General features: G+C 42.8%; 1 protein-coding gene across 1 annotated transcript; it reads right to left on the bottom strand.

Moving 5' to 3' along the window:
- Positions 1–38: 38 nt before the first annotated feature.
- On the bottom strand, positions 39–22,721 carry LOC308321042 (phenylalanine--tRNA ligase beta subunit-like). Its single transcript, XM_080771825.1, has 18 exons — positions 22,620–22,721; positions 22,082–22,137; positions 16,509–16,663; positions 16,317–16,389; positions 15,288–15,403; positions 14,629–14,779; positions 14,400–14,508; positions 13,775–13,845; positions 13,603–13,664; positions 13,383–13,434; positions 10,031–10,092; positions 9,567–9,774; positions 9,204–9,284; positions 9,027–9,119; positions 7,866–7,983; positions 6,110–6,259; positions 1,814–1,961; positions 39–1,037 (listed from the first exon to the last, which is right to left on the bottom strand). The coding sequence occupies exons 1-18, from the start codon at positions 22,675–22,677 to the stop codon at positions 251–253; spliced, it is 2,550 nt and encodes an 849-aa protein (XP_080627951.1). The 5' UTR covers positions 22,678–22,721; the 3' UTR covers positions 39–250.
- Positions 22,722–24,822: the final 2,101 nt, after the last annotated feature.

Here is a 24,822-nt window from a genome sequence, read left to right as displayed (position 1 = left end):
ACCTGTAAAAAGCATGCTACACAGATGCAAACTACTCATCAGAAAAGATATGCCTTTATTTGACTATAGAAAAGCTCACATCAAAACATTTGACCACACACTGGACATTTTAAGTGAACTTTGACGTCAGGATGTGAGGTTTGGTTGCCGTCACTGTCCAGTATATTATGTTACATCAGTCATAGTTCCAGGCTGGTGAGGCTGCACATCTCAGCTGCCACCGTTATGACTTTACTGCAGCGAGTGCGACTCAGATCTTATTGAAGGCCGCCACATCCATAGACTGAACGTAGTCCTCGAAGGCAGTGATGGCCTCTTCCAGCTGATCTGTGCCCACCTTATCATCCTCCACCACGCAGCCTATCTGCAGCTTCTTGATGCCATAACCCACAGGCAGCAGCTTGGACTGCCCCCACAGCAGCCCGTCCATGCTAATGCTGCGGACGCACTCCTCTAGCTTAGCCATGTCCGTCTCGTCATCCCAGGGCTTGACGTCCAGCAGGATGGAGGACTTGGCGATGAGGGCGGGCTTCTTTGACTTCTTGGCAGCATACTCAGCCAGGCGCTGCTCCTTGATCCTCGCCGCCTCTGAGCTCTCTTCCTCTTCATCCGAAGCGAACAGGTCGAAGTCATCGTCACCAGTGTCGGGAGCCGTAGAGTCGGGTTTTGCCTCGCCACCCAACACGTACTGACTCTTGGCTGCTGGGAGGCTGGCCCTCTCCCTCTGGAAGGAGCGCATGTGGTTGTACCAACGTAGGACGTGGCAGAGTGTCTTCGAGGGAACGGATGGGACGGCATCGAACACCGCCATGTCAGCCTGGGAGAGCACGAAGCCGTCAATGTAACTTTTATCCGCCAGGAAGTCATTGAGGGCTTTGAGACCAGCAGGTGTGCTCAGGTCGCCAAAGACCGTTTTGGTGCTGGCAGAATGAGTTGCAACTGGGGCGGGCAGAGATCCGTCTTGCGTCAGGAACTCGTGCTTTATGGCCTCGTGCATGGGGACATCATGGGTGAGGAGGGATTCGGCAGTGAGACCACTGGAAGAACCAAGGCAACAAAACAGTAAAATAATAAGTCCAATGTGCTTAACCCTAGAACACTAAACCGAGTGATTTTCACCTGGACAAAGCCATCATGATGCTCAGTGACGACATAGAAGGTAGGTTTGTTTCCCTGTCCACATCCATTTTTTTCCTCTACAGGCAGGCGTTCGGGTGAATATCACTGGAGCATTCCCACATGTCCCAGGAATGGGTGGACCAAAGTTCCCAAATCAATTCTTCCCAGATTTTCACCAATTTTGACCCCCTATGATAGGGCCCCCCAATTACATCTATTTTTCATGAAATGTCATGTTGAAATTAATATAAAGAAGAGTACCTCAATGTATTGCTGTACTTTTTGATGAGAAATATTTTTATGGAATATATTACGGGTAAAATAGTGGTTTGCCAAAAGTTGGGTTTCGTGTTCTAGTGTTAAGCGCATTATCCACCCAGGCAGGACAAGCTGCCTCCACTCCAGTAGACATAAGCAAACACATGCACACATCAACCACGTCACAAACATGCAACATGATCTTGGTCTTGCGATTTCTTTAATATTAAATAATTATTATATTCTGACTTGAATTAAAACACCCACATCTCTGAGGTATTAAATACTGGCCCCTGACTTTTACATTTGACAAGAATGTTACAAATTGGTCCATCAATTTTCCATTTTCAAATGACCACCACCACTAATGTGGAGAGAACTGTGCGTTTAAGCTGTGCATTTTCAACATGCAGGGGTTTAAGGAATGTGACATCACAGGAAGGGTTCGATGTCTATCTCCAGGGCAGAGCAGGGCATGGTCAGCTCGAAGCGGGTGATGACATCTGGGTGGAGCACCCCAAGGCGTCCTATGTTCTTTCCGCGTGCAAAGATGTCCGCGCAGCGGCCGGGGAAAAAGGTGGCATCTGACAGACAAAGGAGAATGGAGGAGGGAAAATGAGAAAACGCCATGTTGAGCTATCCGGGGAGCTATCAAGTATTTCTTGAATCAGACAAGAGATAAACAATGAGAGGAAAATACTCTCATAAGAGTGGCATCTTATCTCCAGGACAGAACATGAAAACCTTCAGAAATGTGGACAGACATGTCAGGGCGACTCGATACACAGTTGCTATGACTACAAGTACCACCTACAGACATGGCAGTCTCCCATGGTGTATTGCTCCATCCCACACTGCCTTGCTAATGGGTTCCAGAACCTGCTGTGTCAATGTCTCTCATAACTAGGCTTACTAAATACATGGGTGGTATTGAGTGTGTGAGGCACAAAGTAAGTTTTTTTTGCCATTTGCCCTGCCTTGTTTGTTGGTGCTGTGTGTCTGTTAAATACATTAAAACCATGTGTGTGCGCAACCACACACGTCATACTGGTACTTAGCGAGGGCGGTGCCATGGCAACTATAAAAATAGCCCTGGTATTCTGAAGTGAGGATTCAGTCAATGAAAACGTCGCTTCCACCCACATCTCTCGACTCATTGAGTGGTGTCCTCCAACACGTCGCTTCCGGCGCATCCCTCCAAGGTCACTGACTGAACACCTATGCCAATTAAACTGATCACAGCGCCTCGCTCCCGAGTGCACAAGGGCCGGGGCCCTGCATTGGACACACTTGTTAAGTGGAACGCAGGCATCTGCTGCTTAAGTGGCTTCTTCCTCCACTACCAATCCCCATGAGTCTCTCACTCTCCGTCTTTCCCTCTCTCTCCACTACTCTCTTCATCTGGCTGTCTTTAGCTCTCCGTGCTTTTCCCTCCGTCTCTATCTCTCTCTTCCAACCTCCGTGCTCTTCCCAGGCGGCCCCTTGAGTGGAGGCAGGAAAACTAGCTGACAGCTATTCCCTTATCCACTCGCTCTCTGGTACATATCCAGACAACCCCCTCCCCCCCTGGACATATGCTGAGGGGGTGAGGTAGGTGTGTGTGTGTGACAGACAATCAGGTGAGCTCTTAGAAGGGGTTATGACCTTGTAATGGGGTTAAGAGCACAATGACATATGGACGGAGATTTAGAATAATGCATGGAAAGGAGAGGGAATACTGCATAAGAGACAAGAGAGATTATACACAGCTTTGTGACTGGCTGTACTGTACAGACACAGTAAGTAAAGAGCCTCGTCATCGAAGGAGGCCGCTACAGGCAGGCCTGGCTCCCAAGAGAAGACAAGACTGCTTACCCATTGCACACAAGATGAGATGGAAACTCAGCTGCACTTTTTAACCACCTGCCAAGTGTACACATACTACTCAAAATTGAGTTTGAAATGACTAATGAAAAAAGAAAAAAACACTCCCTATACTACATGTCCGGGGTATTCAACTAGATTAGGCACAAGGCCACAACTGTAGAATGATTGTGTGTGTGTGTGTGTGTGTGTGTGTGTGTGTGTGTGTGTGTGTGTGTGTGTGTGTGTGCCACACACACACACACACACACACACACCACAGCGCCACAGCGTGCATGCGTAGCACACAAAATTAATTTTGTGAAGATTTATGTATATATAATACATTTGTGCACAGTAATGAGCAGGATAATATATGTCTATATATGCTACCTTAGAATAGATGTATTGTAGACCCATTTGACAGTGCATAAACATAATTGCCTTGAAAATGAACGAGCATCAGGTAGAGATACACACACACGGCTGCCCTCTGCAGTGCTCTAGTCTAAAAAGTGACTGGAGTCTCTCATTTCTCTCCAAAAGCCCTTGAATATGATGGAATATTAATATATTACTGTGATTATGGTAATCACGTTACAAATGGCATATACACTATACCTGAACTTTCATTAGCGCTCCCAAAAGATTGTTGAGATTTATTTCTTCTTTTTAGAAAATTGATAATTTGCTCCAGGGGCCACAAGAAAGGTCCCTGACATGTTCAGCAATGTGCACTAATACATGAATGCATGTTTTAAAAGCAAAAGCAGAACATTTAAAGTAATTTGCCTACAATGTTGCATGTTACAAAGTTCTGTTAAAAAAAGATTAAATTTATTTATTTTGTTTTTATTTTATACTTGTTTTGGCAATATAAATGTTTCTCACGCCAATAGTCTATGAATTGAATTGAGAGAGATAGTGTCTTTGTATGTGAGTGAGACAGTCGGTGTTTGTGAGAAACAAGGCAGCAGGCGATATGACTCACTCTCTCTCCCCCACTGCAAACATCACATGCATTCACCTCTCTCTCTCTCTATATATATATATATATATTTATTTCTTTCATTTGCCTCTTCCTCCCATCTGTCTCTCCCTCCATCACAACCATTCTCTCTTGCCCTCTGCCCCCACAGCTTTCTCTCCTCTCGCTTAGCTTCCCTCCGTCATCTCTCTCTCCCCCTCAATGATACTTGAGCCCATTGATTTGTCTCCTGTCTGATTGGGCCAGCAGAGACATATAGATATCCTGTGGTGTGACCTTGGAGGAAGGGAAAGACAGACAGACAGAGAGAAAGACAGGTAGACAAGGAGAGAGAGAGAGAAGGGGGACCAGAACATATTGTATGTATGAGGAGAAAGAGAAAGTATGGACAGACAAAGAAGGGAGAAAATGTGAGGTAGGCTGTGAAAGGAGTGTGGGGGGATGAGAGAGAAAATCATTTAAGTCCAAAACCTAAAATGATTTATGAAACCCACATCTATTTTCACAATTCATCGTACGACAAAGTACAAACCAAACCAAACGTAAAGCTGTTAACATGTTGGCATTGGCAATGAAGAAGGTCAGTAGACCGAAAGCTTGCTAAATAAATACATTGATTGATTACATTGATACATTGATTGAGTGTGCGGAGCTTCCCTTTATTTGTCTCAGCGGGAGAAAATCTAAAATCTAAAACAACTTACTGCAGTGAAGAGTAAAGCTTTAAGAGACAAAGCTTCTCTATTTGTTTTGTCTCGTCTTCATTCATGGAAAGGCACTGATCAGGCTCTTTTTAAATCAGCAGGGTTATTGCACTTTTCTCAGTTTTAAGATGAAAAATATAGTTTTCATTTGGATTTATTTAGTTAGTTAGTTGACTTAATGTTTATTTTGTTCTATTTCAGTTCATATTTCTTGCTCATTTCAGTTTGGGTAAACCAGCTCCTTCATGATGCCTCATTCAACCTCCTGAGGTGCTGTGGTCTGCAGCGATAGCTGACAACCAATAAGCCCACATGTAGAGAGTATTTTACAGTGGGGAGGCCATCTCAGGCTGGGGTTTGTAGTATTGATGTTTATGCTCATGTGACCTCACAAGAGGTATTAGATCAATGCCCATCTATTTATAGGTTGAATGGGCATGCAGAAAATGACTCTTAAACTCATTTGACCCAGATCTGTTTCTCTATGCCTTAATGCACATACTAAATCAAAGACACTAAGCTACCACCATCCCATACTGCTGCTATAGACATTCCTAATGGGGCTTTAACTGTCTTGTCTTTAGTCTTAGATCTTTATTGTTATTTAGCTGTTGCTATTGCTGACCTTACCACACTTGAATTTCGCTGCTTGTAGCTGTATTAGTAGTGACAAATAAACCTTGTTATGTGTATCTCTTGGGACCACTGCAGGAACTTGACCTAGTTCCAGGAACAACTTATTATTTTGAATGCAGTAGTGCCCTGCAAAACTACACCCTGCGGCCATACTCATTACTCATATACAGTAGGATGAGCTCATCCTATATGACTGCTAGACTACACTGCTCACTGACCATAAGACATGATTAAGACCACCGGTGAGGACGATTCTGAGATATCAGAAGAAAGAGAATGTCATAAACTGGGGGGAAATGTTTCTGTGTATTGTCATACTCATTGTTCATACTATAACTGTTACTGTATGCATTTCATATGATAAATTAACAGAGATAAGGTTGGAAAATGTATTACTTTTCAAAAAGATAGTGTTTAAAAATTATCTGGCTCTGGGATTTTCCTTATCCCGGGGAGATCCATCCTTTGAGGATATTTGCCAAGAGACGCAAGAGTACTAAATATAAACTGTCTCACAGCCCTACTTATCTGGCTGCTCTCCCTCTCCCTGGGGACCTCTCACCGTCTGCAGCTTGGATGTGGTAGCCTTCTCCTCGCGCTCGCTTCACGTCCAACAGCTGCATGACGCGGTCCAGCAGGCCGAGGATCATCTCGAAGCCTGAGCTCTTGTAGTAGATGGCGCACAGACGCCGGCTGTTCCTGGCCCCTACGTCTGGAGGAGGGAGAGAGGGAGCAGGGGTGAGCGGAAGGACACGGTGTGTAAGCAATATTCAGCAAAGATCGAGGCCCTCATTTATCAATTGTAAAATCTGGCCTAAATTCGAGTGTGGGTTTCGTAGTACACCCACGTCCCCACGGCATTTATAAAGTGATCGCAAACAGCTGATCCTTCCTTAATTCCGTTCTGACGTTAATAAATGTGACAGCTGAAATCTATCTGGCACGCCCTATGAAATCAAGCCTCGCCCTCGTTTTTGCGACATGAACAACTGCAATACGACCTGGAAACCATGGTTACAGGAAAAAAAAAAGTTTATCCCATTCCTTGCTGCCCGCCTCAACCCCCCTCTCTCATACACACACACACACAGACTCACACACTCACGCACAACTTGCAAGCCCAACTAACTGGTGTGTTGTTAAATAAATAAAGAACGAACACCTGCATGAATTAAATAAAGTTGTAGGCCTACCCTGTCTGTTTCCCTCTCACTTCGCTTGCCTTGCTGTCATGTCCACGCACGCACGCACCTACATGACACAACGACATCGCATCACCATGAATGGAATACGTTTGTAGGCTGGCCTATATTAATTTTACCCATTAGTGCGCAGTGCACGGCGAAGGCGTGAGACTGCGCACTGCTGTGATAAGTCCTGTGGGTGAGTGATGCCTGCATGAGAGATAGGCTATCATGTCGTCAAGGCAGTCATAATCAACGTTTATGTAGTGATTTGATCCTTGATGAACGAATCATAAACATATGGATGAAGGCTTGCCGCTTGCATGTGTGCTGGTATGTGTTGGCGACGCATGCTGCGGTCCCGTCCTCCCGACCCCCGAAAATGATCTCGCTTTTATCTGAACTGTCAAAGCACTTATTTAAATGGTGAATGATTAAGCCCCTTACGCCTATAGCCTGCTACAATTGCAAATAGGCAAGCTTGCCATTGACACTTGGAAATAAAGGCGTGCAGTCCATTTATGCCTTTTTTTATAACAAGGCCAGTAAAGCACTGTTTGATTAAGCTCAAACTAATACATTGTAAACATGTTATATTGTTTTTAATTGCGAGATTTTAATTACTTGTAAAGTTGGAAATTTCTCTTTTTCTTTTAACATGTATATAGGCTACACATACCGTTTTATATTAACATTTTAGGAGTGAAAACATATTTTGAGATGCCTGTGACAGCCTCTCAGCTGGTCAAACAATGCTGCTCCGCTGTTCTACGACAGAAAAACAGGTGAGGACAAAGCGTACGACAGCTCCCGACCAGACGTGAGTTTTGAACTTTGTCAAGTTCAATTTCAAGCTTTGGCGGAAATGGTAAATGCAGAAAATTTGTAGATGTCAGAACATCTACAACCTCACAATCTGCATTTCGAAAACAACTCTCAATGCATTGCGACGTGCCGAGAGCTTGTAGATTAGCTATTTTGCAAATGTTGGAGTAAGTTCGCTTCTGATGACATGCCCAAAATAGGCAAATGGTTAGAGCATGGCAATCCATATATGTGTTAAATTAAGTGACAGAAACAATTTATTTTAATTAACTCCCACACACAAACTAGCATCACACATACACAACACACCTTTGCTGTCATCCTTCAGTACCACATCAGAGATCTCAAACAACCTGAGGGGTAGAGGCATCTGCCTGTTGGCTGCCACAGTCTTCAGTAGGCCAGGCAATAGGGTGGTGCGCGCCACCTGGTGGACAGACATTGTACTGACATTACATACAGGACCACATTTGAGAGTCAGTATGTCAGACAGGCTCACTCTGGTGGTGAAAATGTGAAAAAGAGACCATTCTGGGTAACAAAAAATGTACCATACTTTTTTTTTTTTTTAACAATAATGTACAATGCCTTGCGCTGCAAGTCTTTGTAAGCTTGTAGATTTGATATTTTCAGAGAGTTGGTGTAAAGGTAAAAAGAGCAGATCAAGTACAGAGCCGGCGAAATATTGAGGGTTTAAAACTGTCTGAAAATACACTTTTGACATGAATACAATATTAACACAATCATCCCTGGGATTCCTTGAAAATAGGAGCTCTGGGGTTCCAGAAAGACATGGCCGCTTTTACTCTGAACCGCTTTTACTCCTCAGAGGCGGATGAGGAGCAGAAATGAAGCGCTAGTATATCCATCAGATCAAAACCACAGAGAGCGCCCTGGATTAGGAGACGAGGCATTGATGAAAACCCACTGAAAGACCACTGAAATACACACTACAGAATAATGGAAGTGTTGACATTTTAGAGGTTCATATAGTAACCACTCCTTCACAGTACACCACACCTGTATATCTACTCACTAATTAACGTCTTTCCATAGAGACCTCCAAAGGAAGTTTGTCAAGCGTACTCAGTAGCTAGGGTTACAAGAGTCAAATGTAATCGGTCCGATTGATTCCCACTTAAGCATTTAAATAAATAAAACGATTCGATAAGGTGACCTGTTTACATGCCCCACACAGTAATCAGAAAGGGTTCTGACATTATGAAACAAATCAAGCACTTGACTCCTACCTTCTACTACAGGCTAACCTTTGAACTAACTTTGAGTGCTGGACACCATTATGGGTTTAATGCTGTGCTTTCTACTACAACAGTTTGATCAGAATATACTACTCCTGCAGTTATTAAACAAGAGAAGGCAAGCACATAATGCACTTGAGAAAGGTCTTCTTTTTTTATTATATCAATGCAGAGGTGAAGTCAGTGTGTGTGTGGGGATTCGGTATCAGACCTGAAACTCTGCAGTCTTGGGGTTGGCGATGTGAGCAGCCCTGGTCTCAGAGAGCTTCTTGCCCAGCTTGTCTGCTATGTCTTCTTGGGAACACTAGACATAGAGGACTCATTGTGTCAGTGGAGGCACATCTCCTGGGTGTGAGAGCGAGAACATGCAGTTTGGAGCATCCCTTACCAGAGCAAAGGTGAGGGCCTCTGTGTAGCCAGCAGCAGCCAGGTCCTGCCTCAACAGCTCCGTCAGCTTATTAAGAGGAAACTGTGAGAACAGACATGTATGATAAGTGACATGCGTATTTCAGGTACGTATTAACCTTCCTTTGATTTCCTACATAACGTCATTATCACTGTATGCCCAACAGTGACCAATGCTCTACCAATTATATATATATATAACGGCGTTACTGAATGGGAAAAGGTAACTAGTTACGTTATTAGTTACTGCAAAAACTAGTTGTATTACGTAACACGTTACGTTTGTAGTCAAGTCAGTCAGTCAGTCGGGCCACAGGGTCTGACAAAACAACAGAAATCCAGGTACCTGATTGGCCACGGTGTAGGTGCGCGGTGTTGTGCGTGGAATGTTGTTAAAGCCGTAAGCCGTGGCGGCATCCTCCATGATGTCACAGGCGTGGATGACATCAGGGCGTGTGGGGGGTATCTCCACCTCAATTTCATCCCCCACCCCCGTGACCTGGGAGCTCAGACACATCCTGGTCAGCAGCTGGGCAATCCGCTCTGTTGACTCACTGAGAAGCACAGAACCACATGCATCTAATTCCTGTTCAAATTCTAAGATTAATACTCTAATAAGTAAATTAGAAGTTCTATTGCAAATATACTGCATAGTTTGAGTGATTTCCTAAGAGAATTGTAATTGTATTATGTGATAATGTGATATAGACTATAGAGAGGCGGCAATAGAAAGGCTCTTGTAGGATTCTATCCAAGATCAGCACATGCACCCCGCATGTTCTGGCAAAAACTATCTTAACCATCACTGACCTGATGCCAACTTTACGGTTGATGTAGTCACTGGACAGTCTCTGCTTCCTGTAGGCCAGCTCCTACAATCACAATGAAATGACCAGAGAATCATGAGGACTTCTTGTTCTTCTACACCAGGAAAGAGACACTGGAGGCTGATTGAACAAGATACAACTGTATTGATCTGTGAGGTGAAATTCGACACGGATTAGCAGTCGATATAGATAACAAGCAGCTAGTGCTGCTTGAAAGCAAGCACACACACATCAAAACAAAAACAGCAGGCCTGTCACTGAATCTATACATTATATGCAGGGGCGATATGACTTCAAATCAATCACAAATTATTTTTAAATTTCACTCTCAATTATGATTAATGAATTCTTATTTTATGCGTTCTCTCTTCTTTCTTTTTTACCCTGCCCTCAGTTTTCTGACAAAGTCTGCTAAACTAATTAGTAATTAAGCTGAAATATAATTTCATATAATGTTGAAAACTCTTCTTTTAGGGTTGCAAGACAGCTTTTTACCAGAGCGACGTAAACGAGAGACTAGCCAGTAGCCGGTGGCAAAAACTCCAAGTCAATTCCTCTTACATGTTTTAATGGTGATTGGCAGGCAATTCGAATAAATTCAACAACATTATATAACGCAAAGCACCTGTTATGACCCAGAGACCCATGAGTTTACTAGCATTGCTTGTCAGTTGATGGAGGACCAGGGCCAGGAGGCAAACCACAGTGCCCCAGACCTCCCTGCTGAACCAGTTCAGAGCACAATAGGGGGTGAATCTGAGAGGTTGGAGGGCTTCGAGAGGAAAGCTCAGCTGAATCTACCACCAGCAACAGACAGCAGATGGCGCAATTGGATGAATATATGAGTATCACTCTGGACAACATCCTGAAAGGAGATGCAACCAAGATGAAGACCTTGGTGCAACTTGTGTATCAGGCATGTCAGGATACCTTCGGCGTGAAGGAAGGCACAACAGTCCGGTCCTAGTAGAAGGCAGCATCAGATCACAGAGCTGCGGAAAGAACTAGCTAATCAATGGATATGCACCCGTGATTTTATTTAAACTAGACCGGTGCCCGGCTGTAGAGCACCGAGTCGTTAACGATGGAAGTTGGAACTCCATGCCCCACCCAGCTATGCACCTGTTGTTTGACACAGTGAACCACCAGCTGCTCCTAGACACCCTAGCGGATCTAGGCATCGGTGGAACGGCACTAAAGTGGTTCTCTTCCTACCTCACCGACCGGACCTACCAGGTTTCCTGGAAAGGTCTGTTATCATCCCCCCGAACCCTCCAAACTGGGGTCCCACAGGGATCGGTTCTTGGTCCCCTCCTTTTCTCACTGTACACTAAATCCCTTGGCACTATCATCTCTGCTCACAATATATCCTATCACTGCTACGCCGATGACACACAACTGTTTCTATCCTTCCCCCCCTCTGCCACTCAGGTGGAAGAGCGCATCACCGCATGCCTGGCTGACATCTCACAGTGGATGTCCTCCAACCACCTCAAACTGAACCCAGACAAGACTGAGCTTCTCTTCTTCCCAGCTAAGTCCTGCCCTATGCGGGAGCTAACTATCTCCATAGACAACGCCCTGGTAACGTCTGTCCCAACAGCCAGGAATCTTGGTGTTGTCCTGGACAGTCAGCTCTCGTTCAAAACTCACATCACAGCTGTCACTCGATCCTGTAGGTTCACACTCTATAACATACGACGAATTAGACCGTTCCTCACCCAGGAATCAGCCCAGCTCCTAATCCAGACAACAGTCTTGTCAAAACTTGACTATTGTAACTCCCTCCTTACTGGCCTACCAGCATGTGCACTTAAGCCTCTCCAGCTGATCCAAAATGCTGCAGCTCGCTTGGTCTTCAACCAGCCAAAATTCTCACATGTCTCCCCCCTGCTCCGCTCCCTCCACTGGCTCCCGGTCGCTGCCCGCACAGAATACAAAACCCTGATGCTGGCATTCAAAGCAACCAAAGGTATGGCTCCCCCATATCTTGCAAGTATGATCGAACCCTACAAACCCTCCCGCTCACTCAGATCAGCCAACGCAGGGAAGCTGGAAGTACCCTCACTAAAAACGCCGGGACAACGCTCCACACGTCCCAAACTCTTCTCCCTTCTGGCTCCAAAACTGTGGAATGCACTTCCCATTGCAGTCAGAACTGCAGCATCACTCCCAATCTTCCGCCGCAGTCTGAAAACCCACCTTTTCAGACTCCATCATGGCCCATAGCACTTACCCCACCCCCTTAGATAGCAATTCTAGTAGTCATAGCACGTCATAGTACATATGTGTAGCATAGTAGTATAGATGTATAGCTTATATGTATAGTTTCATTATAGATATTCCACTGTTACTTTCTTAGCTACGCATGTTTCATGATAAATGTCTTTATGTGATGTATTCCCATGCTTTTGTTCTTGCTTAATGTAAGTCGCTCTGGATTAAGAGCGTCTGCTAAATGCCTAAATTGTAAATTGTAAATTGTTGTACCTGTGTCAGAGTACCCGTTCCACCATCTGCCTGTGTCCCTTTTATGACCATATATGGGGATTTCTGTATCCGTCTCTTTATTCCTATATATGGAGTTCTGTGTCAGGCAGCTCCAAATATGGAGCCTTGGCAGGGGTCCTGTCCAGAGGTTCTGGACAACCGTGGGTCCGACCGACTCAACACCGGACAGCGGACAGTGGACACGCACTCCCTGTGGGGGTGTGGAACGTGTGTCGAATTTGAAGTCGGTGGGGCGAACGGTTCTCGAGTTACATAGATTACAGACGTGGTGTGGAACGCATGTGTCGAATTTGAAGTCGGTGGGGCGAACGGTTCTCGAGTTACGTGGATTACTGACGTACAGAGACTTGGTGCATTTATAGATTACATAAGCACATGCATTGGGGAAATCAACTGAATTAACACTCATGAGCAAGACTAAGTTGGTCAGAGGTTCACAGTTCACACTGGTAGTAGTGGACCAGATAAATTAGTCTATACCATATAAACACAAAGAACTCAGTTTCATTTTTGACTTGAGAATGGAACAGCGTGACTTGTCCCTCATCTGCCCTCAGATTCTAGTCTCGTTACTGTTAAGTCTAGAAAACATTTTTAAATGGTCACTACAATACTACTTAATTTTGTATAATGGTTCATTTTTATTATTGCTTAATTGTAATTAATTATTGCTTAATTATTATTGCATGATAAGCTCAAGGCTCAATCATTTAAATGTACATTGACTGTTATTATGCACTTAAGAAATACATTTAGATTTGATGTGAAACGTAAAACATGTGCAACACATGCAGCATAGTTAGTGAATGATTTAAATACACTACCGGGTACATGCAGATTCTGCCGTCTGGGTACACCACCTCCGCCTCCTCTACACTGAAAGAGACAAATAGAATAGATAAAGATGCATTTATACATATTAAGAGACAGAACCCAGTGACAAATGTAGTTATACAGTGACAGAACAGAATATCAACTTTACAGTCTCATTCTGTGGAAGAGAAGAGTAACAAAAATATGTTCTATCTGTTGTTTAGAACTCACATGAAAGGCAATGAACAGTACTGGCTGAACATGGTCACCATCATGTCAAGAACAATCTTTGCCTGGAAAGAAACATGCTAATTTTAGTCCAGTACAGTATTTTTAACAGTACAGTACTCATTTTTAACAGTACAGTATCGGAGGCATTGTGTCATGCATTCCAGAGTCATACCTTGGTGAGGTCTGTGGCTGTGCACTCGATGAAGACATTTTTGGTCTTCAGGGAAATTTTGGAATGATCCCCTGCAAAAAAACAAAAACAAAGAACTATCAATGACCACACAATTATTTTCATAGTCGTTTCATCTGTCTGTTGTTGTTAAGTAGTGCATGTCATTGCAGTCTACTTTAGGTGATCTTGTACTTCACTCTGGATAAGAATCTCTGCTAAATGGCTATATTTTATCAATGAGGAAGATTTTTCACATAAGCCGGGCAGGAAAACAAGGCAATGAAGTACAAAATGATGGTAAGGCCCATTAAAAATGTGAACCAAAAGATACATCATGAAAATTATGAATATGTTTACCCAGCAGTAAAAAACATTATTTTTTATAATAATGGAAAAAGACAAGTACCGGTATTCAGAAAGAAATGTGAATTTCTCATAATATAAAACCAATGATTTGATTTCTAAAATATAAGCGGATACATTTTCAGATCAATTGTTTCATCTGTACAAGAGCACAGTCTATTGTAAATAATCACTCTCTTTATATTGAGAGGTATGTGAGATGTGAATGCCGTAGTTTGACAGAGGGGGAGGTGAAAAGAGACATGAAAACCACAGTATTCACCGTTTATGATGGGTGGCATGGACAGAACAACACCGTTGCTGTCATAGATGACTGGGTACACTGGTTTATCTTCAATGATGTGAAGATAGTGTCTCAAGTGGCTGTCTGTCTGTATGAACACACATGCATACAGACCACACCTCTGAGTTAGTACCACTATCCGCAATAGTTACGTCTTCCTGAAAAACATTATGTTCATCTTACGGACCGAGAACCAATTGCTGGTTACCTTATAGAGGCTCATGAGTTCTGTAGCAGTGTACTCCTTGGTCTGGTTAAGAGGTTTGAAGCAGATGTCACCAGGGGGTTTAGCTGTGTAGGTGAAGGGGCCTGAGATGGTGTCCAGGTCATGGGTTCCAATGGCCACCAATGCCCTTTTCCTGGAAGCCATTTATGAGTTCAAAATATCTCAGTTACCGCAAACATGATAAGAGGAACAAATATGGATTCCAGACCTTTCCCCGCTTCTATTTTCTCAAGATGATATCTAATGGACTCTAAACTGACTTTGGATAGATAAATGGACATGATGTAAATGTCCAGTCAAGCAAACGGAACTTAAGAAACCCCTTTTATTTAGAATATTTTAGGGCTCCATGTCTATGTTTGTAGTGGTTTGAAAAGGAAAAACACTTTGGTAGCACTCAGGAAATGGTCATGATCACATGCTTTTCACAAACCACATTCCACAAGACTTCATACCAAAGGGAAATCCCATCACATCCATAATAGGCATGTGTTGAGACTCAGAGTTGTGTTGGGGGCCACAGGGGTAAAGAAACAAAAAAAGTGTTCATTTAACTCAGAGAGTGTAAAAAGGAGGAGTGAGGGTCTGAGGATTTTACTAGCATGCAAAGGTGATGGTGATGTAGAGGTATCATGTCCGACCTGCAGATGTTCTGGTGGAGTTTGTCCTGGAGTTCGATGAAACTGTCATATCGCTCCTGGGTGAAGGTAATGTCCCTCAACACAGCTGCCACAGCATGGGGTCGCACTGCTGCTGTCTGCACAGGCACACACAGGACAGCTTAATTAGGACCTCAGCTACATATGGAAGTGACCCAGATTCTAACCAGCTAACAAAATATGAGCTGCCTTACAGTTGGCTAATATATTGCATATGGCATACCAGTAATATGCTTTATATAAAGCAGTGGTTCTCAAGCGGGGTTTAGGGAACCCTTACATGTCTATATGATTTTATGAATGAATGAAATTTGTATGTCCGGGTCATGCCACCATTTTGGCCCATCCCATATGGGATTATATGACATATTATACAAAAGAAAAAGAAAACTGACATTACCAATCAATCCTGTTCATATTACATCCTGCCTTATAACATACCATATAAATAAACATACGTACAGTCAATGTTCCCTCAATTTTTTTCCCGGTCTGAGCCAACACTCAAACCTCCTGAACAGACATCAGCAACTACTGAGCAAACATACGTCACCTTGACACCAACTACCCAAACCTTAGATAATGCGAAGTGAGTGCCCCTCACTTCACACAGGTGTGATTTCTTTCTTTTTTCCAATTAGATTTTGGTATACTCAATTGCTTTACATGGGAGCCGGGGGCATGAGAAGACTTAAAACTTTATTGGGACACACACACACACACACACACACACACACACACACACACACTAAGACGAGTTTGTTGGTGTGTCTTTGAACTCCTAGTTTCTCAGATTGTCGAACGTCAGCAGCCCCTTATGGCCCCTACTACGCCAGCTATGGGCTATGTAGCTCTACATAGCAGAGGGATTGATTGATTGAAAGATGTATGAACAGATTGGAGAATTACAGAGAGAGGTTCCTGTACACACTCAAGAGTTACGGGAGTCCTTGGACATAAGTTTGGGAACCACTGGACATAAAGCCTTTGTTTGCCAAGTTTTCCACCCACCTCCTGAGAGATGATCAGCCTCTGGGGCTCTCCGCTGGCTGGCCTCACACGCCTGTAGCGAGGGGCCTCCATCCTGGAGCACAGACGCAACATCAGTACAGCCACAAAAGCAACATTCAAGCATCAAGTATTATAATGACGAGCCCCAAAAATAAAGCGTACCGCACAACTCTAAAACAAAGTCCAACTCACTTGTCCTTGAAGACCTGCAGTCCACGGACCAGGCCCTCCAGACACAACAAGTCATAGCGGTTAGCCGGCACATCAATCTTGTACAGTATGACATCAGATGCCTCCGACGCCTTGGATCCGCCCTGCTCGCGGCTTATTAACTCCTTCTCAGAGGTCTGTGTTGAGGTAAGACATATGAATATTTAGGCAATACAGTATGTGGCATGTTGATATTAGATATTCTCTTTCCAGAAAATGTGTCTTGAGGCGTTTCTGCTTAATTAGACAGAAAACCAGAGACAGGAAAACTGTTGGCAGAGAGAAAGGATAACACAAGTCATAAGCCGAATTTGAGCAGAGCAGCACACCGTAATTAAATCTGTGCTTAGGTGGAATGCATACCAACTGGTTGAGCCAGCAGGGTGGCCGATATATTATGTTATCATATATAACAGTGTTGTGATTGATCCAGGAAATTACAGACCGCATTAACAAAGTTAGAAGAGTAAGACAAGAGAATTATTAAAAGATGACAAATGACAATATGGAAAATTTGACACTAGTCCTCCGGCTCCGGGTTAGTGGCAGGGCTCGAGATTAACGGTGTCCCGACGTCCCGGGGACTGTAAAATATCTATTTGGGACTTAAATTGATCTCATTCGGGACGGTTTCGGGACTAGAGGAGTTTTTACACTGAAAATGCGCACATCGTGTGCAGCGAGGAGAAGCATGAGACTAGCAGCACTGCAAAGACTTTTTCCAGTGCCGTCAGACAAGTTGACAACAACAATACACACACTACCGTTCACCCAAAGGAATCAAGTAGCCGCTTATATCGCTTTTTCCCTGTGGATGTGACATTTAGATTTAAAAACTATCGGTTGGATGCGTGGATAAAACCATGGTTGTGTGCTACAGAAAAGTTTCATATGGACATGGGGCTACACTACACCAACGTTTAACGTTAGCTCCATGCTAGGCTTGCTAGCTGGCATCGACATTAAATAATATGTTGGTATACAGTATATCCTCTGAAGCAACAGTTTTCTAATGCTCAGATTGTTCTGGAATTGCTGCCCCAACACTGTGGAATACACACCCTAAAACGCTCCCATTCCACAGTTTTTATTGATTGTATTCCTTCGTCTTAGTGTTCCCCCTAATATCATTTTATTTTTGCGGCTTACGCCTTTTATTGGTTTTTTGAAGGGACAGACTGTAGGCTGACAGGAAACGGGAGAGAGATGGGGGAAGACATGCAGTAAAGGCCGTGTCGGGCTCGGGAGTCGAACCCGCGGCACACTGCGACTGGATTACAAGTCGGGTGCCCAGACGGTTACGCCACTGCCTGGGCAATAAAGTAGTTTTTATTTGTTTTCTCATGCCACCCATGTAATAGACATTTGAGTATTCATAGACTACCTGCATTGCTGCACGTTTATCTGTTGGTCTTGATCAAGTAACACCAAAGTTGTATAGGCTACTGTAGTCACTATTCATTGATTCACTGGTATACGAAAATAACAAAATCCATTTGAAAATAAATATCACTTTTCTCAGGTCGAATATTGATATGCGATTAAAATGTGATTAATTTAGATGTATTAATTACAAAGCCTCTAATTAACATTTTTAACCAAGCCCTATTTTTCATCTGGGAGCATTTTGACTAAATCAGTGTATTTTCTCTATCTACAGAAGAAACATGAAGCCAAACAAATAGTATACTGCATTTATTGTATTTTTATTACAATAGGAATACAGTTATTAATTTAGCAATTTGAGTGGTGCTTTTTTTAAACTTTTTTTCCCGGGACTGTATACATTTACTTCGGGACGGTTCAAATTGTATTTTGGGACGGTTCCGGGACGTTGGTGAAAAGGTTAGTCTGGAACCCTGGTTAGTGGATTTTTGAGATCACTAGCCCCACCATTATAACCACTGGCATTTTATCCCGAATCTTTCCCTAAAATAAAAATCCCTACTTTTCCCATACAATAAACAAAAATATATATGATAATTATTCTAAATAAATGTAGTAAAGTACCCCATTCAGATTGAATATCATATTCTGCAGAGCAGCACACGGACAGCCGTCGGCTCTGTCTTGTTTGATCCAATACGATAATCGTTTTAACTTAAGCTTGTAAAAAACAGTAATAGAATATAGAGCATTTATCGACAATAAAGTAGCTAAAAACCAGCAATATGTTTCGACCTCAGAGGTCTTCATAAGGGCGAAAGTTATAAAATGCTCCACCAGGCCAGGTTGCCTACTGCCTAGTAGTGGGCCCACAAACCAGTTTAGAAGGCAGTCAGCCAATTGGAATGGAATCAGAAAATTCTGTTTGTATTTGTATCAGATTTTGACAAAATGAGTACTATAAAGTAAACACTGATTTATAAGTGTGTGCTTCTCTCAGGCAGGTCGTTCCACTGTCAGGGTGCTCCTCTGACAACAAAGGGACAGTGTCACAGTCACAGTGACCCTAACCAGTGAGGTGACCACATGCATGCAGTGAAATTAAATCCTCAGTTAATTTAACTGAGAGTGTACAAATGGAACCAAATAGACCCTTACAATTCCATTTTGTTCCATTTGTACACTCTCAGCGTTAAATTAACTAATTAATTATTATACATTTTAGCTACAGGAAGTGCAGAAATCATCTTAATACTGTTAAAGGTAAGTGTAAGTGTTTGTCTAAATGTTTATTAAAAAGTCAAAGCTCAATATTCTGTTTTAGTGTTTGTTTGGTAACAGAGGTCTCCCGTCTCTCTAACTCTAATAAACAGAAAATTACTTTCATGTGGGTTGCAAATTTCACCATTTCAGAGTTTCAAATGTGTCTAATCTTTTCTGTGTCATCACCACTTCTAATTTCACTTGTTTATCCTCACATGTATGAAACTGTTGTCCTGACCTGAAAGTGCATTTTCTGTTTTCTAAAGAGCTGGAGAAATGAGAGTTTAGTGAATAAACTATGTATTCCAATGACTAGTTTGTTCACTTTCAGGGGTCTCCCCATAGACTAGAGTTTTGTAGTATAACTATAGTACTACTATCGCCGCAAATTGCAACACTAGATTTTTTTTATATAATGGGATGAATCTAGAGTTGCAATACCCTCCATTGACTCCCGACTCATCCAAATTGCATTTCCGATCTGCTTGTATTAACGTTAAACTCACCAACATTGCAGCTGTAGGGAAAGCTTGAATTATCCTCTTTCAAACTACGAAGCGTTTGTTTCATAACAATCCACAGTAGACATGTTATGAGCTACTTTCTGTCAATTAATTATGTGCGCATGATTCCTTTTCAAGAAATTCCATGCTGTTGGAGTTTGGAAGCGCTTGTCGAAGTAACTGAACGGCCCTGCGTATCACCCGCCTGTTTCGAACTTTCACATAATGGAGGCAGCAGCACGAACAGTTAATAAAAACGAGTGCTTCTAAACTCCAACACACAAAAAATCACACCCGTGTGAACTGAGTGGTGCACCCCCCCTCCCTCTCTCTCTCATTAGCAGGCAACTATCCCTCTCTCTGTTTCTGGCACCCCCTACTGGTACTATTTAGTCATATACTGGTGCTCATCACATATAGGTAGTAGGCATGTGGAAAATAATCGATACGTATCGATACATCGATTATGACGTGCGCGATGCGAGTGAATCGGTTCATTCACTGTGTGTCGGTAAAATTGACGGGTGGAATCTCGATGCATCGTTCGCGGAGTGCTTGCACCGGTAAAATCCGTGGTTGCACTGTTTTTTCATGGTAAATTTCACCCTATCCTGTGTTTCCGAGGCGCATTGAACGTACCATCAGAAAAGGAAGGGGAAAAAAGGTCTCTCGCAGCCAGCTCCGCACAGTGTGCGGCTGTGCGCTGCGAGCAGTCAGTGAACAGAAGCTACCGTACGACGGTGCAGAGTAGCCTAGACACGTTGATTCAACAAACAGACTATAAAGACCCAAGAGCACCCGCGACGAACAGAAGTGAGCCCCACGCACAAAGGAAGCACAACCTTTAGCTTTATAAAATAGCTGTCCGTCGATCAGTTGACTTTTCACTGTAGCGCTGCGTGCTGCTATAATGATCCACACTCCACAGCTGTTCTAGCTGATTCTCCGACGCGAATCTGCGTCGCGACTCGCGATCATCAATTTGTAATTAAATAAAGCTTCTGCAGTCTGCACACACGTGTACAACAACAACAACGCCACAGCTGGGTGTACTGCTTGTGCTTGCGTTTAAAGTCGTTTACAACCGTTCCACAACTTTCTACTGTCCAGCTTTCCCCTGCTATTCTCTGGGATAGAAGCCTTATTTATATTCTGCAGCAAGACGGTGTCGCACGCCTAAAATTGCAGATCCACAAGCTCACAGCAGGGCGTGGATGAGACGCGTTGTGAGCTTGTACATCTGCTAATTTGCTATGTATTTATAACGTTAATAATACATGCAGGCCAGGGTCTTCAATGTTTTTTAGGTCAAGCCAAGGACCACTTAGCTGAGAGTGAGAGATCAAGCAAGGACCCCCACTATACATAGGCAATTATATTATAAAACTGTGTTGCAGATTAAACTACTTGTTTGACAGCACTACGAGTGTGACCTGTCATTTTTGTTTTGTTTATTTGTTTCTTTTCTATTTGTTGGTAACATTAATTGATGAACGATAGGCTATTACATTTTAATCTCTTGAACCCTCTATACTCAAAACCTCAAATTGACCTTTGAGATATAATAATTATACTATAGCCTATGATTATTAGTAATCTAACAATTCCACAATAACCAGCAGAGAGCAGACCCTTTGTTTACTTACATAATTCTATAAGTTGGGTTGTTTGAGATGCAGAGCTATAATACTAACCTACAGTAAAACAATAAATTGCTTTGAATTTAAATGTAATGCATTTTTACATGTTTTGGGAAATTAATAGAGCTTTAATATAAATCCTTTCTATTGTGATGAATCTCCATCAAATCGCATCGTATCGGTAGAGGGGTGAATCGCATCGTATCGCATTGATTTGAACTAAATGGTTATCGCATCGCATCGCATCGGGAAGAGGGAGAATCGTATCGCATCGTATCGCCAGAGGATTCCATGTATCTCTAATGTATCGTATCGCTGGCAGTGCATCGAGATGCGTATCGAATCGTGAGATGAGACGAGATTCACATGCCTAATAGGTAGGTGAACCAACATTGCTGTTCCTTGGAGTGGTTGCACCACTCAAAAAATATCACAGCATGGAATTTCTTGATCTCATAATAACATGTTTGTTTTAGTTTGACAGAGGATAATTCAAGCTTTCCCCAGCTGCAATGGTGGTGAGTTTAACGTCGTTTAATACAAGCAGATCGGAAATGCAATTTGGATCAATGGGATGTCAATAGAGGATATTGCAATTTGCAACTCTAGATGAATCCCATTATAAAAAAAGATCTAGTGTTGCAAATAGCGGCTAGTACTACTATAGTGTATATATAACAACAACAACCTATCTTTACTAACAGGGCACTAAATATTAATAGCAATAATAAGACAGAGCTATCATACAGACGCATTCACTTACTATTTCATCCAGCTCCAGACCAAACTCAAAGCACAGCTCATCAAACTCTTCATCAGCTAAATAAAGAGTAAAAGGGAAAAATGTCACATAGCCTTATATAAACCAGTGTTAGTTTGTGATCTGGTGTGATTCGTGATCTGTAATATTAATTTACAAGAGTCAGATAATGATGCAATCGCCCCATAAGCATCCTTCTTGGCACATATCCCAAGTTCAGTTTGCAAAGTTTTACTCTGCGATCAAAGTCACGGTTACAAGAGCACACCATTGAGTAAAACTGGGTGAATGAATGTAACCGTTGTGATTTACTGTCACAATGACATCATTTAGTTTAACCTAGTTTTTAATCACTAGTAATACTGCTTCAACAAGACAGCTATAGCTATAAGCTCATCCATTCATGGACAGCTGCTATATTTAGCCAACTAGCATGCTAACGAGCTGGCCAAGTTCCGCGGCAGCTTTCCCACGGCAAATGAAATTACTATAATCAGAAAACGGAACTTTATTATTTCTACATTCTGTTAAACGGACTTACTATATGTTTTGCCCAATGCGTGGAACAAAAGATCCCTGTTTACACCGACAGTCGGCATGTTGGCTGACAATCCTCCTCAGCACTGCATGGGAAAGGACCCCGTCCCCAACAGACCACTGAAGCTGTCTGGAGATTGCCTGATTCAAAACCAGAGAATAGGCCATTATGATTTAGGCTACTGTTATTGTTTTGATATTTTCACATAATAGTTATTTTTCCCCACCACTAACAGGCTGCACATTAAACTTTGGCTGTGCTTGCAAATGAGCCACTGTGTGGTTCACTTCCAAGTTAATGTTGTCTTCAAGACCTGTTATAGCCATGTTATAGCCTACACACATCTAAATAAAATGTATCCCAGTACCTTTGTATCTCATTTGCATAATAAATTGCGCGCGTGTGCGCGTGTGTGCGTGTGTGTGTGTGTGTGTGTGTGTGTGTGTGTTCAGTAGAAAGTAGCCTATATGTCCTGCATGTCCTGAAGTAATGTGTGTTGTTTGTTTTGGCTTTGAGGCAACATGCACAGACAGTGTTTTTATCATGCTGTAATAAATAGTGTAGGCTATATTATAATTTATAAACCCTTAACTCAACAAGTTAAGATGCGCAAAAGTAGCAAACATGAATAAATACCAACCAGAGAGACAGTCAGGATATGTTTTTATATGCAGATATTTTCCTGTTGATCTTATTAACATTATCTGATTATCATCCCTATAACCGAAAATTCCTTCCGATCAGACCTGATTGAAGTTATATGAAGACAGAGTTGAACTCAACTTTCACTTTCATCCACAATCATGTGGATGGGGCAAGTCATTTACCCAACCTTGGACCACAGCAGCAGACAGTATTGCAGAGCTGTGATTATACTGGAGAGCTTGTGTGTGTGTGTGTGTGTGTGTGTGTGTGTGTGTGTGTGTGTGTGTGTGTGCGTGCATGCATCTGTCCATGTGAGCAGTATGAAAGAGGAAGAGAGGTCATAGTCATAGACAGTGGATTGGAGACCTCCGGGGATGCGTGTGCTGCCTGCCAGAGACTAAGTTGTGAAACATTTGTCTAATAAATCCAAGTATATTTATTGGCTCATCGAGTTAAGCAATTATTAAATGTGCAATGTGTTGCGCGTGCGTGCGTGTGTGTGTGTGTGTGTGTGTGTGTGTGTGTGTGTGTGTGTGTGTGTGTGTGTGTGTGCAGGCCCTGTGTGACATCTTTCTTGATGAACAGGGTGATGCTGTTAGTATGCTCGCCTGTTGGATGGAGGGTATATAGGCCCTATACGTCAAGTGTCTATTTCTCCCTCGCTCCGTCTCTCTGATGTAGTAATGTAAAGTAATAACCCTTTCATATAAAGATAATGGAGATGTATAACATTATATTATATCATTGAATTTAATTATTTCATGTGGTCGGAAAAGGACCGTAACCACTTGAACCCCAGCATCCATGTTCTGGGCGAAACATTATCTAAAAATAGCAGATCGACAACAAGCTCACATTGCGTGTCACGCAGTTTACTAAGTAGACGGACGGGTTTAAGTGGTTCATACTTTATCTTCCTCCCCTTCATCCCCCGATTTTACAATGCCATTTTTTCTAACCACTATCCTACTATAAATGTGCCATGTCTTTGCGTGTATGTCTGTCTGCGTGAGTGTGTGTACGGTTGTAATGCACGTAACTCGAGAACCGTTTCACCCACCGACTTCAATTCGACACTGGTTCAACAGGTACCGTGTCGGCCAGGTATCGAGTCGGTCGGCCCCACGGTTCTCCAGAACCACCACAAAAGGCCCTGGTCAGACTCTGCCAGTGGGCCTAATGGGCCAACTACTTTCACCTGTGCAATTTACAGTCTTTGCCTCAGCCAATTGAGGCTCAACCAATCAGGCTCTGCCAGTGGGCCGAATTGATTGCCAAGTACACTTTTCAGTTTGCAGTCTTCACACACAGGCACATACACAGATCACCATGTGGGACACCGGCTGACAGTTAAAACGGGTGCTATGACAACGTATATCATTAGGTTCCCAAGTTGCATCGTTCCCAAGTAGACCGGTGGCCGACAGTGAAGGGCACGTACAGATCTAGTCAGCACAATTTGGAATATCAGACTGTTTTGTAACTTTTGTTTATAGGCTATAGATATATTTATCATATTAGTAATATTTTAGAATATGTGACCTGTTTCCCTGTTCTTTCC

Source organism: Protomyctophum bolini, assembly GCF_963924005.1.
Source record: "Protomyctophum bolini genome assembly, chromosome: 9".
Taxonomy (NCBI): Eukaryota; Metazoa; Chordata; class Actinopteri; order Myctophiformes; family Myctophidae; genus Protomyctophum; species Protomyctophum bolini.
This window is presented reverse-complemented; position numbering and strand designations above follow the sequence as displayed.